General features: G+C 49.7%; 3 protein-coding genes across 3 annotated transcripts; 1 reads left to right on the top strand and 2 right to left on the bottom strand.

Moving 5' to 3' along the window:
* Positions 1 to 983: 983 nt before the first annotated feature.
* Positions 984 to 1,801, bottom strand: UCRPA7_6120 (putative pectate lyase protein; the record flags this gene model as incomplete). The annotated part of the gene is made up of 3 exons (XM_007918661.1): positions 984 to 1,456; positions 1,506 to 1,653; positions 1,703 to 1,801. The coding sequence occupies 3 exons, from the start codon at positions 1,799 to 1,801 to the stop codon at positions 984 to 986; spliced, it is 720 nt and encodes a 239-aa protein (XP_007916852.1).
* A 4,134-nt stretch (positions 1,802 to 5,935) lies between these two features.
* Positions 5,936 to 7,401, bottom strand: UCRPA7_6119 (putative duf250 domain membrane protein; the record flags this gene model as incomplete). The annotated part of the gene is made up of 7 exons (XM_007918660.1): positions 5,936 to 6,274; positions 6,326 to 6,582; positions 6,638 to 6,788; positions 6,839 to 6,938; positions 6,990 to 7,107; positions 7,163 to 7,236; positions 7,295 to 7,401. 7 exons carry the CDS (start codon positions 7,399 to 7,401, stop codon positions 5,936 to 5,938), a joined length of 1,146 nt encoding a protein of 381 aa, XP_007916851.1.
* Positions 7,402 to 9,051: 1,650 nt separating this feature from the next.
* UCRPA7_6118 (putative integral membrane protein) lies at positions 9,052 to 9,461 on the top strand (the record flags this gene model as incomplete). The annotated part of the gene is made up of 2 exons (XM_007918659.1): positions 9,052 to 9,210; positions 9,273 to 9,461. The coding sequence occupies 2 exons, from the start codon at positions 9,052 to 9,054 to the stop codon at positions 9,459 to 9,461; spliced, it is 348 nt and encodes a 115-aa protein (XP_007916850.1).
* Positions 9,462 to 17,430: the final 7,969 nt, after the last annotated feature.

Raw genomic sequence — 17,430 nt, 5'->3', positions numbered from 1 at the left:
ACGTCAAATCTCGATACTTTGGGAAAACATGGATGATTCGCAGACTGGGCCTGCGATGCCTACTGCCGTCAACTCTAACAGCCACCAAACACGGGTTGAGCAACTCCACAAAATAGCGCCTGGGAGCCTTAAATTACCCGTGACAGAAGTCACAGTAGTTTCAGACGATGCAGACGCTACAGCGCGCGAAGTCCACCAGCTGGAGTTGGATCTGATCTCTGCACTCATCACCGCCGCCAGCCTGGAGGATAAGAACTCCATAACAGATCTCATTTCGGGTGGTCTTGTGTCTCCCAATGCCCATTCGCCAAATGGTGAGACAGCACTTCTCGCCGCTGTCAGAGCCGGAAGTATCCCTATCGTGCGTGACCTGGTTGCGCTGGGTGCGTCCGTCGATCTTCCGGGGCGTTCTCCGTCTGCAAGCGGCCAGGCAAACCGGACTCCATTACAATTAGCTTGCATGCTTGGAAATCTAGACCTTGTCAAGATTCTTGTGGAGGAGTATCGAGCCAATGACTCGTGGATGGCACCCGACGGTGCGCTTGCGCGACAACTTGCGGATGAAAATGGGCATCGCGGCATCGTCGCCTACCTAGCTGGGCCTAGCCAGCGCGAGGCACCTAAAGAAGCGAAGAAAATGAACAACGCCATTCTCGTTCCTCTTGCTATCATAGTAATGTTTATCTATGTCATACCACGAAGTATATTCTACGACTTGCCAAAAGCTGTGTGGCAGAGCCGACACCGGAACAAGTCCAACGGCACACCGGGGGAACGTGGAACGAGTTTATGTCAGGTTCTACTCGAAATACCTATACTATTTCTTGTTATGGTATATGAAATACCAAGACAGGCAATATTATGGATTAAGAGGAAGATACTTGGGTCTAGCAAGCCCGGCAGGGCTGACGATCAAGTTTGACTGTTGAATTATAAAGCAGATAAATGATAGCCCAACCGCAAGCTCTGGCTCGTCTCCCTAATCAGGGATAAGTGGAGGGCACCAGCGAATTCACATACAGCTCGATATTTGCATACCCCGAGCTACTGATCTTCATCGCGTCACTCGCGTCCTGGTAGTTCAGCCCATTCGCCTTCTCCCACGCATCTGGGATACCGTCGCCGTCTGTATCTTGAGGCTTGGTACCACTGGCCACCGTGCCAACGCCGTTCATTGGACTCGCAGTCTCGTCGCTGATAAGCTCACCGACGGTACCATAACTCTGGAGTTCTTGCACCAATCTGTTATCTACCTGGTCACGAGCCGGAAACCAGCTTCCGGCCTTACTGATAGCATAACTGACGGCAGCCTCGGGGGACAATAGTGTGGATGGGCCGGGGTATGCGTAAGGAGTCGTCAGGATGTCCATGTCGCTATAGCAAGTGGTCTTGACACAGAGAGCCGTCCCATCGAGAACTCCGTCCCGATCGCTGTCATAAAAGTTGTTTGATACATCTTAATATGGTGTCAATAGTTGAATAGCCAAAAACTCAGGAATACTCACATCCATGGAAATTTGCATTGCCCCTGGTGAAAGCAGTCACAGAAGTGCTCGGGCCGGATATGAAATAGTTGTTAATGATATTTGCGTAGCTTTGCCCGTCGCTGTCTCCTGCGATATAGCCGCCACCTCCGCCCCAATTGTATATGACCTGAAGCCATATTAGCAGCTCATTTTTCGGACTGGATATCGGATCTCACATTGTTCTGAAAGTCGTTCATGCCTTTAACCTTAGGGTTTCTGGTTTTGTTGTCAATGTAGAAATTTCTGAACAGACTAATTCCGTAGTCCGATTGCATTAAACCTCCGCACGAGTGTGTCTCCAGACCCTGGGCAATGATAGAGTTCTGTATGGTCACATTGTATACATCTCCATTGATGGAGAACGTCTCATCCCTGCCCCAGGAGACACTAACATGGTCGAATATCATATTGCTTCCATCTGCAATGGTGACTCCATCCTTACCAGAGTCCCCACCTTTACCCATGCGGATACGAATATATCGAACAATGGCATTGTTAGCATTTGACCATGAGAAGCCATTTCCATAAACCGTGATACCCTAAATGATGTAAGAATTCGGTCTGGGGCTGGATTCTCCAACTGGCTCACCCCGCCAGGTGCTGTCTGGCCAGCTATGTAAACATTTTTGGAAACCACAATACGATCGCTGATGTTAATTATTCCACCAATGTCGAAGACAACAATGCGATTAGCTTGAGAGACTGCATCTCTAAGAGACCCGGTACCCGAATCGCTGAACGATAGTTAGCTTCTTTGTTCAAGTTGTAATCCTTTCCAAAAGTTCCAGTGCCCTACGCTAAAGTTGTAACATGATAGACAGAACCGGTTCGCCCACCAACTGCATTCCGTCCAAAGCCTTCGGCACCAGGAAATGCAAGAAGAGCCTTGGCGGATGTCGCGAGTCCAAGAAGAGCAGAGATTGCAAGCTTCATTTTCTATAGAACTTTAGGTGCCTAGAAGTCTGCGAAGGACAAGATGAAATAAGCCATCATTCCATAGCAAGGGATGTCTCGAGATATTAATATGACTTCGTGTAAAGATGGCACGAAGGCCGAAAGTGATCTGCGGATGTGTAGTTGTGGTAACAAAGCTGGATCGGTGCAACTTGCTGATTGGCGGAATTCGAAGCCATCCCCCTGTGGGGAGATGCAATTGTAGTTGCAACAAAAGACAACCAAGGCCAGTACCCCACAGTGGTCTTTCCTCCGCCAATATATTCTACGCTGAAACGAGGAGCCAAGAAGCTCGGAAGAACCCACATCTGGTACTACCGGTCTGGGAAATCTTCCAGATTACTACCACTCCGCCAATCATAGCTTGTACTAGAACTTCACAGAGCGGATATTGCAAGAGCCATATCTCAACACCTTCTCCTTTGCCTAGTCATTTCATTCTGCATCGAGCCTTGTTTAGTTCTCGAGTTAAAAGTCAACCTAGTAGAAGACATTCAATGTGTTACGAATGCGATTGTATATTATATCTCGTTGATCACGACCAGCTTGCGACAAAACCGCTTGAATTTTAGATGGACACCAGCCCATTAGTACTTTTGAAAGATAGAATAATAATACAGCTGGAGAATCGTCCCGAAGTTCGAAGATGAAATGAAATAATGTGAAGTAAAATCTTCTGGAAGCATTGCGACTTGGATATGTTGTCCAAGTTTGAACTTACCAGATAATGGCGAGTTGTGTGATCAAACACAACTAAAAGCGCAAGATTGTATGAGCGCGAAGGAAAATATTGGTTGAAACTGCCTGCCTCAAAGTATGTGAAAGCTTGTCATCAACCGTGGTGATGGCCATGGTTGCCATGTGGTCTAACAGCGCCACATGAAGGCCCATTAGTTTCCTTCGCTACACTTGAAACAACCTTTGAAATGGAAGAGATTGATGTTGAAACGACTCTGACTAGAGTTGTGATGCTCGGTAGCGATGTGACTACAAGAGAGTGGCTGGAGACGTCTGGGCTAGTTGTACCACTAGGCGAAGAACTGATGCTAACCGACGTTGTGATGACTGAAGTTGAAACTGTTGAGAGTGTCAGAGACAATGTCTGCTGGATCGAGGCAACTGTGGAGGTAGGGAGAGAGGACGTCGATGCTGCAAGATCAGAATCGTCCAGATGGTAAAGCAACGAGCCCCAGCCAAGGCCGTCATAATGACCAGAACCTTCACCCCACGACCCGGCTCCGCCTTCGTAGCCGCCAAAGTACTCCAAAGAATTGTTGAGGTATGCTGTCGTCCACGGTGCCTCGAGGCCTTTAACCTTAACATAGTGGTTGTATAATAACTCCCATGTTGGCCGGATGGCGCCACGAGAGGCAGAGCTGATGTCCGTATAGCTGACGATACCATTTGTGTAAGGCTCGAACGGGACGTCATGCCCCAAATTGTAGCGGGCAAAATATTCTGCTCTGTATAGCATGTTAGAAATACGCAATGTGTTCCAAATTAGATGAGACATACCCGAGAAGAAGTCGGCTTTGGTTGTACGCAAAGAGATCCTCGCCTTGGTTCCAGGCTTGTTGGCCTATAGCGCCAAGCAGTTGAAAGTCTAGGGCTGAATGGCCCTGATCACGACCAGACTCTTGCCCCTGTCCTAATGGTCGACCGGTGTCTGGCTCGTCTACGATATTGGTTACCGCGTTGTTGATCGCACCATTGCCACTCCCGTTCTTGAAGTAGTCAATTGCAAAGTTCCAAGCCGTCTGATTATCCGCGAGGACTGCAATAGCCATAGCTGAAGCAACATTGGCAAGTTCCCAATTGGCAAAGAAGTGTTTCACATTATGTTCGGAACCCAGGACATGGTTAAGAAAATCCACGTTCATCGGCAAAAAGACGGTTGTCATCATCGTAGTGAAGGTGGACAAGCCATCCTGAGCGAATGGGGCGTAGTCACGCAAGAGTTCACCGGCGTTGGCCATCTCATAGCCTTGTAGACCAGCCAGTAGATATGCCTCGTCTCCGCCGCCCAGTCTTTCTAACTTTTCTATCCAAGCTGACAAGATGGCTGCAGCGGCTGCTGCGTACGAGTCATTCCCAGAGATCTTCCAGCGAATGGCCAGGTTGAAGGCTGCTGCTGCATCGTGCCATAGAAGATCTGCATTGGCGACATCCGAGTCGAGGTTTATTCGAGAGACGGTAGTAACGGCGTTATTGACATAGTCAGCGCTAGAATATTTGAGGCTTGTCAGCTTGTTCCAGGAACTCAGCCAAGGGTCCTGTTGGTTGCCGATTTTCTGTTTCGCACGGCTGAGGTCCTGATCCGTCACAAGAAGCCCAGGATGAGTAAAAGCAAAAGCTACAGACAAAAGAGTAAGGAATGACAGAACGCAAGAGAGCGCCATTTTGAAACGAATGAGCGATAAAGAACGACTGAATCTTCAAGGAAGGAAAACACTACAGAATAAAAGCCATAGAAACCATCAACGACGAGCGCTCGCAACATATATCGCGACAATTATAGTAGATGGTCTGGCCTCGTACATGATCGACTGCAAAGTAGATCCTTCCGTGGGATGGCTTCAGGGGCTTCACACGACCCAGGCATGTCTTTTTACATGGAGCTCCCGCACCAATCATACATCTTACCAGGAAATTAAGGTAGCCGGCAGTATTGTGAAATCAACAAGTTTCTTGGGCTAGTGCTGATCTACGCGCCATGCTGATGCATGCGTGGGCATAGGGGGGATGGGAAGTTCCGAGAAGCGCGGAATGGACTCCGAGAGCGGTGCCGGCGCCCGGCATATATACTAATCGTGACTTGAAACAGGCGCTCAACCCCACAGACACCCTGCATCGTACAGAGGAAATTATCAGGTCTACTCACTGTGGAGTTTCTTCTCACACAACGCTCTAATGTGGCGCGTCTTTGTTGGGGATGAAACAAACTGAGATGATTATGGCAGAAGGCGTCATCGTTGCACGGACAGTGCCATGCATGTGTGGACCTTGTCCCGTATGATATAAATTGAGCTTCACGTAAGACCCGACACGTGGGGGGGTTCAAGTGCCGTGCAGGGCTCATTATTAATGCTCGAATGGACAGGAAAGTACGCAAAAGAAAGCAATTTTCTGGGAACAATTGTTACACAAAAGTCTAAAGTGTACTATCCTACTACAAATTTCGTGGCATGGGTGCACTACCCAACCTTTACAGGTGTCCGTCCAACCACAAGATTTGCATCAAAACTCGTGTTCAACTTCCAAATCTTTTCTATTTATTCAAGCACGGCTAACAATACCATGCCACGCTACTCATGCGCCGTCTATATTCTATAGTATTATCATACAAAGAAATATTTAGAAAACCATATACACAAAGTGAAGTTATTACTCATAATACAGAGATCGCGCTGGATCTAAGATTCTCCTCATTAGCACCCTCATTACATTAATGTTGCCTAGGCCGTCGGCGTAGCCAATGTCGTATCTGGGAGGTTTCGCCATCCACCGAGAATGACAAGTGTGACAAGTCCAAGTAGTACGCATGCCACCACCATCTTGACTCGAGCTGGGTGGTTTCGCCGGGCCTCGGCGATTTGGAGGCGGGCATCCGTGGTCAGGGCTTGGATCTTCTCCGCGCCGAGCTTGTAGTAGACAAGGCCTCCCAAAGCGATGCCGTATCCGAAGTACTGCTGGCCGGTGACCGGGTCGCCGAAAATGACCATAGAGGCAACGACAAGTAGGATATCCTTCAGGACACCCGACATGGTCAAAACAACAGCCGACGTCTTGCCAATCTACAAGTTGTTAGATTTAGGGGAACCTCAACGATCAGGGGAAGAACATACCAGCAGCACAACAGACACGTTGAGCAGGAATGCGACGAACGCGTTGGCGATGAGCGTGAAAACACCAACGGCCAAAATGTCAGACAGACCCATGCGAGGGGCCTCGATCAACAGGGTAAAGAAACCGTTGATGACGGCGCAAGCAGGAGCGTAGTAGTAGACGGACACGAGGGGGTCCATCTTGAACTCGGCTGAGCTCAGTAGGCGCTGAACCATAACCAAACGCAAGGCTTCGGCCACAATACCAGTGATTTGAACTGTGAAAGACGGTCAGATGCCTGTTGCTAACGGAGCCTCAGAGTCAGAACATACTTAGGAATCCAAAGAGCTCAAACTTCAGCTCTCCGAAAGAAGCGATGGCAACACCAATCACGATAAGGGACACATTGGCGAGGACCTTCATGCTAGGAGCCGCCATTCCGAAGGCCCAGGTAGCAATCAGAGTTGCAACGGCGTTAGTAGCCTATGAATAATTAGTCAGGTGCTTTTGCAACCGATTGGCTATGTATTCACCTTGAGCATCTGAATGAAGGACACGCTCAAGTAGAGGTAAGCCAAGTTTCCACAGATGAGACTGAAGCTGAACATGACACCAATTGGCACGATAGCCCTCCTGTTCTCCTATCAGCTCGAAATCCCCAAGCGGTGCGACGCCTTCACTCACAAGTAAGTCTTCCCGTCCATAGGAACATTGTGACGCGAGTCAAGAGTGGTGGTGACACGCGCCAGGATCTGGGTCATGGCGGTCGCGAAGACCATGTGCCATGTCGTCAGGAACAGCGCTACAGCGTGTTAGATTGGCATCATGCGGACACTGGATCCCATCAAGTCACTTACGAAAGTCGAACTTTGCGGTCGCGAGAATCCACTTGTTGAACAGGATGACACCCGAGCTTACGGCAATCCATAGCCTAGAGTCGCGTTAGATCTCGGAACCAAAGATGTCAAGTACCGGCGGGCGGTCCATACGCGATGTAGAGTGCTGGATGAATGCCGTTGCTGGGAGGCGGCGGGGGAGGCGTAGCAACACCACCAGCCTCGAGCTTGCGCTCATCCTGTTCAGTTGTTACGGCCATTGCTTCTCTTCAGATGCGATCACGCGGTTGCTCGCTCGCTATCGATGAGGATGAAGAGTCGACGTGATTGCAAAGGAGGAGAGCGAAGAGGTCGTTCATTTTTTCGGGAGTTCAGAAAATACAGGGGCTCAATAAGGGGATAATTACACGCCCCGCTTAGCGAAGTCACTAGTGGGTCTTCCACGCGTTGAGGAGACATGACGGAGATAATGTCAGCGTTGCCATTGGATGGATGTTATCGGCAAAGATTTGATGAAACCAAGCGGTCGATGGCGCTACGCGAGTAGCCTGCCAGTTAGACAGATGAAGAAGAGATTCACAGGTCAGCCACATCGAGGGGCAGATTATTGCTGAGCCACGTTGAACGGGGCCGCAAATTCTCGACTTCAAGTGGCTGAAGTGAAGTGAAGTGAAGCGAAGCGAAGAGAAGAGCCTCTCACGGAAGGTAACGAGACAGACACCGGCTTGATTGTCTCTGCTCGGTGAATCAAGCAAGACAGCATCTCGCAATAATGTGCTCCATTCACGCAACCCGGGGCCCTTCCTTTGCCTGATTTAGCATCCAAGCTCTTTTCCCTCCTTTTCACACTATGAGAACCTCAAGTCTTCTAACAGTGTTCTATTGCCCACGTGGTGGGGTTTGCTAATTACCGATCGAAATTCGCGCTTCAAGCGCGCTAACATTTTCCATTATGAAGTCCCACTGTTGAAGATCTCGATTTATTCAGCAAAACTGAACGTTGGCAGTCCACCGGGTTTTGCGGTACAGTACCCAAAAATTCCAAGATTAGATTTAAGCATTGTTCTCCGTCTTCATACTTTGCATTGATTACTGCAAAACGGGTTTACTAGAGTCAGAATTGCAACCTTCACTGGTGAAATGGGCTGCGCGAGCTTGGCAAGTGTCACCTCTCCCCCTTTTCCCGAAGCATACATCCATGTGTGTCGCACAGGCTTCTCAAGAGACACTTAAACGAAAAGCAAGCAGCCTTAATCCCGCCAGCCTCTTCAACGAATGTGTTGGCGTGCATATCCCGATGATGGTGGCGCCGCTTTGACAGGTCGGAAGCCGGCTGCGTTGGGCTCACTGGACACTCCCGATTCTGCTATGATTGATGCTGGTGTCGGGGCGCGCCAATCGAAAGACAAGTTCCAGCGTGTCTCACCCCTGCAGAATGACGTATTTGAAGGGATTGCCATTCGCCGCATAGCCAAATCGTCAACACAACCTTGGAACACTGGATCTGCGGTGCATTGAGAATCGGCAGAGGCAATTGGACATGCCGTCAGCGGCTCCAAGTGCCATGACACTAGCTGGCTGGTGCGAAACAGCTGCCGGCATCACGCGCAGGCCGGCAGCGCAGCATATTGGCTGGCTTGTGTGATCTCCAATGCTTAACAACATTTGTTAAGCTGTGCCCAAAATGTTGACGTGTATGTGTGTCACTTCCCCATGGGCACTCACCGATATGATGCAGATTGATCTAGAGCCCTCTTGGCTTGGCGACGTACCCTGCCAGAGACGATTATTTAAGACCTACCGAATGCCATGCTCTGTCCGTAATTGCGCTCTGTAGCTTTATTTTTCAACAACCGACGAACAGCCAATCGGAAGTAATATACATCGACTGTCCTTCAATCTCCCTCAACATGCCTGTGACCAGACACTCGTACGTCGGGCTATCGCCCTTGATGCTTGTTAGCAACATCCTTGTCTGGATATCTGCTGTTATTGTGATGGGAATTTTGTCCTACTGGATCTCAGTAAACAACCACCAAGGCGACCATATCATTTACGAAGAAGTGATTGTATGCCAGCAACCCCAATCCCTGCCTTAGCATGTATCGGATCATGACTAACATATTTCCAGGCTGTCCTGACCGTCGCGTTCTTCCTCGGGGCCTTCTTCCTCGGCGCATATCCCGGCTACATCTTGATATTCAACCTTATCTTCTCCTATCTCTGGCTCGTCGCAGTTGCTTTCACTGCTAGTGATTTCAGCCACAGTCACAGCGATCAGGCATACACCGTCGAAGCTTTCTCTTTCATTGCATTGTGAGCATACCTTCATCGTCCTTGATCGGAACAGCACTGACGCTTCTAGCTTCGGTCTTCTATTCAATGTTGTCTATGACTGGCATCTCGGCTATCGTGGAGTCGCTGAAACTCGAACTACCAGAACGTCCAGAGTTTAATGATTAATCATACGAACAGATTCAGGAACACTCTTACTGAAGGTTCGGCCGTCTCCCATCAAAGGTAGCACCAAGGCCATGCGAGAATGACTGGTTGCGCGGCAATACGAGTAATGTGATAATATTTAAATGTGCGAGGATAACGGCGAATGGTTTTTACAGAATGCGAATGATACCATAAAATGGGCAGTTGCTTTTTTTTTTCCTATCTGACTGTTGGTTGCGTTGAGATAACTTGTATTCATCTCCTTCTGTACTTCACAATATACACGATATGCTGCATGCTTACTCAACCTGTCTCCATCGCCGTTCCAACTCTCCAGCTGACAGAGTCCAACTGGTATTCCTAAGCTCGTCGCCCATCGCAGCGGCCTGCTGTCCTAATCTTGCACCATCAAGCTCCCACTCATTGCGGAAACCGTATCCAACGCCGGCTTGACCGTACGTATGCGTGTACCCCACTGTGTTTGCGTACGTGCGTCCTAAGCTGCTATAAAATAGGCTTTGGTTACTAACATTCTGCTGTTGTAGAAACTTAATTTTCTGCGCACTGATCATCTCCCTCACTCTTGGCATCGTGTTGGCATAGACGTTCCGTCGCTGAAGCGAGAAGGTAAGCAAATCTGTCGGATCTGGTGGGTCCGAAGCACACGCCTCGAGATACATCTTGCGCATACGCGGGCTGTACATCTCGCACATGCGCCACGAGTCTAATCGCTGACTTTGTATCGGCATGCTATCTGCCAGAGCCGTGCCGCGGATGAAGAAGTGATGGCATTCCGGGCAGATGGTGCACGCAGGCCAACCATACCACACGCCGTTCTTGAAATCGCTGTCTTGCTTGCAAAGCGGAATGGCACCGTATTCAATTGCAAAGCTGGTAAGAGGTGCGGGATCGCGTGTGAGCATGAGTTCCAGAGTCTTGGCGACATAGAATGGAAATCGCGGTATGCCATGGTTTAGACAACAGATCAACTTTGCAGTCTTCGGTATACTAGGCTTGGGCATGAAATAGTCGCTAATACCCCAAGTCTCGACAATCATGACGTAGCATGCTCGACAAATGGCATAGTGGTCCGGGTCCGTCTTGAGAGTGTACCATGTCGCGTTCGTGGTTCCTTCTGATTTACATTGTGGCTCGGTGGCCAGTGTATTGACCGCAGTCCAGAACAGATTATAGTCGAGAGTCTCTCGCAATGTACGGTTGGTAGCCATGGCCATGTTGAAACTCCCAAAACAGCACTTGATCGACACACCATAGGTTGCAACGATATTCGATCCAGCATCTCGCCACTTGGTCTGCTCGCTCGTATAATGCACGCAGTCACAATAGCACGCTGAGCATACGAGGAAGCCGCGGGGTCCATTGATAGGTTCAAACCACTGCTTTCCACCTCCATCTGGATAGATATCCTTGGTCCCTGGACACTTCGGAAGTCCCATACGAGTATTTGCACCGCTTACGAATCTCGACCAATCGTTCGCCACCGAGCATCTCTTATATTCGTCGTGGATGAAAGCCAAGGCCATGTCGCAAGCCCATTCATTGTCGGGTGGCTGCTCAGGAGCTGGCTCAAAATTAACGGCGAAGTGCTGTGCAAGGATATAGTCTTCGTAGCAAGCCTTGCAAACGACCATTGGCGGGATCTGGTTGTTTTTGACACGAAACCAATGTCCACTAGGATTTGGCCCCTTGACCCCACTGATTCCAGCGCATTCGGGTATCTTGGCTCGTAAGCTCATGAAGTTTATCACTTCAGCTAATGAGCCCTTAGCTAATGCTTCCTTGAATAGGCAGTCTTTCATTCGGGCTCTGCTAAACCGACACACTTTGATTTTGCCATCGTCTAGGTAAGACCCTTTGAAGGCATTCTCGAAGATGGTGTGGCGGATGTTCTCCTCATAACAGTAGGAGCAAATGTTGTATTCTGGAGTAACGGAATGGGTATACCATGTCGTGGCGAACCCGACTGGGACGCCGATGCATTCGGTGACGGGTTGCAGTCTTAGGGCAGGAGGTGAAGGCCTTGATGATGAGATAAATTCCTTATCACTGAACGATAACTTTGGAGATGGCTTAGTGTTCTCCTTTGTGGGTTGGTCGTGGACTTTGTTGGCGTCTTTTTCGCGAGGAGGCGACGGGGGGCCCGGTTTATCAGCAGCTGTAGGTTGAGGCATTGAAGCTGTACTAGATTTTATCTCTATAGAAGCGCGGGATATTTGTGGGTTGTCGTAGTGAGATGCTGTGGGCTGCGACGAATATGTTGGTTCCTCTGCAATCGTAGACGCCTCATAGGTGCTTGTGTAAGATTCGTGGCTGACCGAGATGTCATGAGACTGAGCGGAGACCGACATTCCATTCAACATCTCATTGATCATATCTAAACTATTGATCGAAGACTCAGTTTCGCCTGCCGACTCCTTTCGTTCACCGGATGGACGTTGTGGATCATTGTGATCAGAGCTGGTGCCTTCAGTAAATGCAGGCGACTGCAGATTTAACGAGGAGTAGTCTGAATAGGGAGTTTGAGATCCAGTCGTTGGATTGCTACTCGAATGAGTCCGGTCATGATTCAGATGTGCGGCTGATGCCCGATCCTCAGCCGGGAGAGGTTGGTAGCCGAAGCCGGCCGGCCGAGGCGGGATTGGCGGAGGAGCCCCGTAATCACCTCCAGGTGTGCTAGAAGGGGCACGACGCCCTGGAATCGGTGCTCCTGTAGTTCCTTGATCAGAATGCAGGTGATACGACATCTTTGTGTGAGTCTTTCTTCAGGACGTTGGAACATTTGGAGAGGAAAAGAGAAGATTTGTGCGGCTGAAGGGGGAGATCTGGAGTTCGCCTTGCCAAGGAACTAGTTTTGGTGAATTGTCGCAGCTATGGTCGTGGAGCTCCACCAATTACCCCGAAACTAGAAAGGTCGGCCAAAAACATGACAACTTGATTAGCTTTAAGCTCATGCCCATTTAGCATGTTGATCGCTCCTATTCGTAGGTTATTTGTGAGATGAGGCAATAAACATCGCCAACACCTATCTCAACAGGCTTCACAAGCCTAGCCCATATGCCACAGCGAAACTCTCAGTTTTTGTATTTGAAGGCTGGCTACTTATATTTCAAAGCACAATTCTTTCTGTTGCCAAATGGTTGATGCCGCATCAAAGAGCAAGTCAGTATTGGTTTAGGAGTAGGTGGCTATGGCTTATTCCTGAGGTGGACCTTAACAAGAAGAGGTATCTTGTCCCAAAGATAATGGACCTCCTGATTCTCTGGCGCAAACTCATCACCAGCGCTTTTCATTTCAAAATCGAACTGGAAAAAGATCCGGGATAAAATCAACCTCATCTCCAAGTAGCTATCAGGAATGTCAGCTTTGAAATACTTGTATTTATGAGCTAGCGACTCACCCTAGGGACTTGCCAATGCAGTTTCTTGGGCCCGTACCAAATGGTTGGAAGACCTCCCGACAATCCGAACTATATCGAGGATCGCCGAGCCATCGTTCCGGCCGAAAGGAGTTCGGGTCTGTAAAATTGGCCGGCCACCGGTATCCGGCATATTGTGGGACAGAGACTACGGTCTACTAGATGTCAGTATTCGTTACAAAGTACTGGAGAGCCACTCACATTGCTTGGAACCCATCGTCCACCAATAATCATACCATCGCAATTCGACAGACGTCTAGGCAAACCGGCTGGTACAGGAGGAAACAGGCGGAGCGCTTCTTCGATGCAAGCATTGAGAAACTTTAGTTGACCGACCCCCACGGCAGTGATGTCTTTCTCGTGCTGGAACGTCCCACGAATCTCACTTATTAGACGAGCCATGACGTCAGGGTTGCGGCATGCGTAAAACATTACCGCCGACATAGCCGTAGCGGCAGTCTCGCTTCCAGCGGTGATCATAATAGCGGAGTCCATCTCAATCTCGAGACGACTAAGGCTGGTTTTCCCTCTATGGTCTAGCACATATGACAAGAAGTCGGGCATATCGCTTCCATTCTCGATTCGCTTTGCAACCTGTGCCGTTGCGAAATCATAGCTTTCTTGCCGCTTCCTTAGAAGTGATTTGGGGATCATCATTTGCAGTAGCGGAACGAGGAATGGATAAAACTTGATGGCCTGGACAAAGGATGCGGCTTTGAGGTTATCAAAGATCATAGCAACCCAAGGGTGAAAAGCCGTGTCACGGAGACATCCGAATGCCTCGCCGAAGACCAGATGCCCAACAATATCGAACGTTGTCCAATTCATCACCCGATCGAAGTTCACCACAGCATCCTGACCTTTCACATCCACAGAGTTCTTTTGCAACAATTCTGCTAGTGCGTCAATGTAGATCTGGAATAGCGACTCTTGTTCCCGCAATGCTCGCTCAGAGAACGCAGGACTCCATGCTTTTCTATGCCGTGTGTGGTCAACCTCATCTGCAGTCAGGATCCCTCTAACAATCCGGTCTCTCTGGGGGTAGTGTTTCCTTTCTTTGGGGAAGTACTGCGCTTTGGCGTGCGAATGGATGTCTCTTTGAGCTCCTGGTGTTACGAAAGATAGTTCGTTGGGAGCTGTTCGAACAACCTCCCCATAGATGTCGTGCAGCTTACACAGAACATGGGGTTGGTCACCCCGTACAAAATGGTACAACCACGGGAGTCGTGAGGCGGCATAAAGTCGTGGACCTGGGTATTCAGACAAAGGAGCGAGCCATATTCGGTATGCTCCAAGCAAAAGAAGGTAAACGGGCCACTTGAGTCTTGGTTAGATCATCTTCTTGAGGCATAGGTCAGTGTAGAAACAGATTGGCATACTAATAGGGCTAGAGTGGTGGCGAGCTGAAGCGGACCAAACTGGATCTGAAAAGCCATGATAAAAGCGCTGCACCTCTTAAGTTCCCTTCAGCTTTTAGCTTTTGGGAAACGCCTTTGACTTCTCCGTCTGCAGCTCAATGCAAAACAATTTTGATCTCGTTCAAGCACATGTCCAAGTTATTAAGATGAACCTCGGACGCGTGTTCAGGGCGTTGCAGGCTGCGGGGTCAATACTCCCAAATTTCAATGCCCTCCATCCCGATTGAAAACCTGATTTTAGACGATTGGACCGATACCCTGCAAAGAAAGGCCGTCGTATGTGCACTGCAAAATCGCAGGCTGGTTACACTAGCAGGTGTCAGTGATGGCCGATTCCAAAGTAAGCACCAGACCAAAGGTAGGTACTCGTACTTGAGCCACCTCGGATGGAGCTCCCGTATGAAGGCCGACCATGCGACTGACTACTTCTCTTGCGATGCAGTTGTGATGGAAAATCAATGTGCCATGCTACAATCCGTGTACCCCCACGATTAAGGCGTATCGCACGGTCTGCGTTCTGTAAGACTGGGGGCCCAGCCTTGTTGGAGGATGTTATGGTGTTGTTTGAGACTAATCCGGTCCAACAGTAACGACACAGCCAACTGAAGTACACAACTGGAAGTTATGTTTTCAGCATATTCCTGTTACTCGCTCGCTACACCTTGGCTCAGATAATTCCTTGCAAGCGTATTTCCACCTTCCACTTCTGGAGCCGCCCTTGCTACAAGGGCCTGGACGCATCGTGCTACGATTAGAAATCCCCTCCGTGGCGGGCAGTGACAGGTAAATATCTATATGGTGCGGCTACAAGGCTTGGATTGATCAGAGACAATACCAAGCATTGGCGAATAGAATCCGTATGGAAACGTGGTCAACGAATTCCCGAATATTAGTTGACGAGCTTGCACATTATCACCTCGCAGACAAGGTTTCGATCAGTAATGGGGGTGAATCCATTTACTCTTCGCTGTCATAGAGACGCTCTTACTGCTATGTGTCGGGGCGCAGCCGAACTAGCGCTGGTAAAACAATATGACTCGCTACAATTGAGCGAACAGCACCCATTAGACACCCTCCAACAGCAGAGCTTGGAAAGCGGCACAGAAGAAATGTTTCCTGCTCTCCCGCAGGCTCAACAGCTAACGGACTCATCCTCATTGCCTGGACCAAAACATGTCACCTGTTACTACGCTGTGAAGATGCACGTCGCGCTGGAGCAAATACACCGACGCCGGCAAAACTCAAGTATCAAATACGGGAATTTACCGCTTAATGGCGTGTCAAGTTTCGTCGGTGACAAGTCCATAATGCCAGGACTCCGGCCATTAACAGCAGCTTGGCGAAGAAATGGAATAACCGCAGCGACGGGGCGGGGGGCCCTGATAGTGTCGGTGAGTGCCCTCTGGGATGTGTCCTCTGCTGGGAGTGCTATGATTCGTGGCATCTCTCTGGACACTTCACCATGCCTTACGAGAGCATGCCATTCTATAGCTCCTTTGGAGCAAGCTGACGCAACACAAGCTGGAAACGGTTCTCCTTATTTGGCCCAAATATAGCACCGAAACACTGCAGATCGCCGGGAGCACACCCGCTCCCGCCTCCCGTGTGGCCTGTCAATGGGTCCTCAGAGCACAGACAAGGGTATCTTCAGCCCGCGTAGCACTCACACAAAACAAAGAAGATGAGCGACACAGCTGCAGGTGCATATTGCGTGCGGCACGACGTGCAGCAAAGATGTTGCGTTATCTTCTCCCTAGCTGGCGGGGGTGTCCAAGGATACGGCAGTGGAGGCGGAAGCACTGCAAGCTGCGAGTTCTTGAGCACCTCTCCTTCCTCCTTGGTGTGCTACACATGCCAACCCAGTCTCCCGGTGCGCCAGCTCTTAAAAGGCGTTTCAAGACGCCACATCACGATCGGACGAACGACGAGCTTCTCGCTGACGCAGATGCCGACACCCGCGCAAAAAAGTTGATAAAAGGTCGTAGTGACTGCTCGACGCGTATTTCTTCAATTGGCTCAGACAGACGATGTCAGACCTTGAAAAAACCCAGAGCATCCAGGCCGATTCACCGTCATCCAACGAAGTTAACTTCGACTCGCCGACCGACCCTGCCGATCCGCTACAGTGGCCGCAATGGAAGAAGACTGCAACGGTGCTCAACGTGAGCCTCCTTGCCGCGGTCGGGCAAATGGCTTCCTCGATGGTTGCCCCGGCTGTTGATCAGATTCTGGCGGAATTCGGTACCGTGAATAGCGAACTAGCGGTTTTTGTTGTCTCGGAGTTTTTGCTTGGCATGGCGACTGGGCTTCTCCTTATATCTGGTCTATCAGAGGTGTATGGCAGAGTTGTTATCATCAACGCTTCCAATGTCTTCTTCGTCATATTTGCTGTCGCCAGTGCCGTGGCGTCGTCCATGGGCCAGTTGATTGGCTTTCGATTCTTGCTTGGTGTAGCTTCGGCCGCTCCACCAAGCATTGGCGGCGGCATCATTGGCGACATGTTCTTACCACAGGAACGAGGAAGAGCAACTAGCATGTATGCGTTCGGTTTGCTGGTCGGACCAATGGTTGGCCCAATTGCTGGAGGATACCTCGCTGGGAGCAAAGTTTGGAGATGGGTGTGCTGGCTCGTAGCAATCTTGGTAAGTCGAACTATATAAACACGCTGTTTCATTGACACTGACCTATGTTAGGGAGGAGCTATGATGGTGTCCACGGTCTTCATAATTCGAGAATCATATCGACCATTGATCCTAGAACGGAAGGTCAGACGGTTACGCAAGGAGACAGGGAATAAGGATCTAGTCTCGGCTATTCCTCATCCAGGATCCGGCGTCCAGGCGGTGCGGCGCTCGTTGATCCGACCTCTACTACTGCTAACAATGTCTCCTATCGTGCTACTGCCGTCACTTGGTCTTGCTGTCGTATTTGGCATGATGTTTCTCATGATATCAACCATGGCAGTCGTATTCCAGCTTCAGTACGGCTTCTCC

Source organism: Phaeoacremonium minimum, assembly GCF_000392275.1.
Source record: "Phaeoacremonium minimum UCRPA7 unplaced genomic scaffold PA7_03_scaffold_450, whole genome shotgun sequence".
In the NCBI taxonomy this organism is placed as follows: domain Eukaryota; kingdom Fungi; phylum Ascomycota; class Sordariomycetes; order Togniniales; family Togniniaceae; genus Phaeoacremonium; species Phaeoacremonium minimum.
This window is presented reverse-complemented; position numbering and strand designations above follow the sequence as displayed.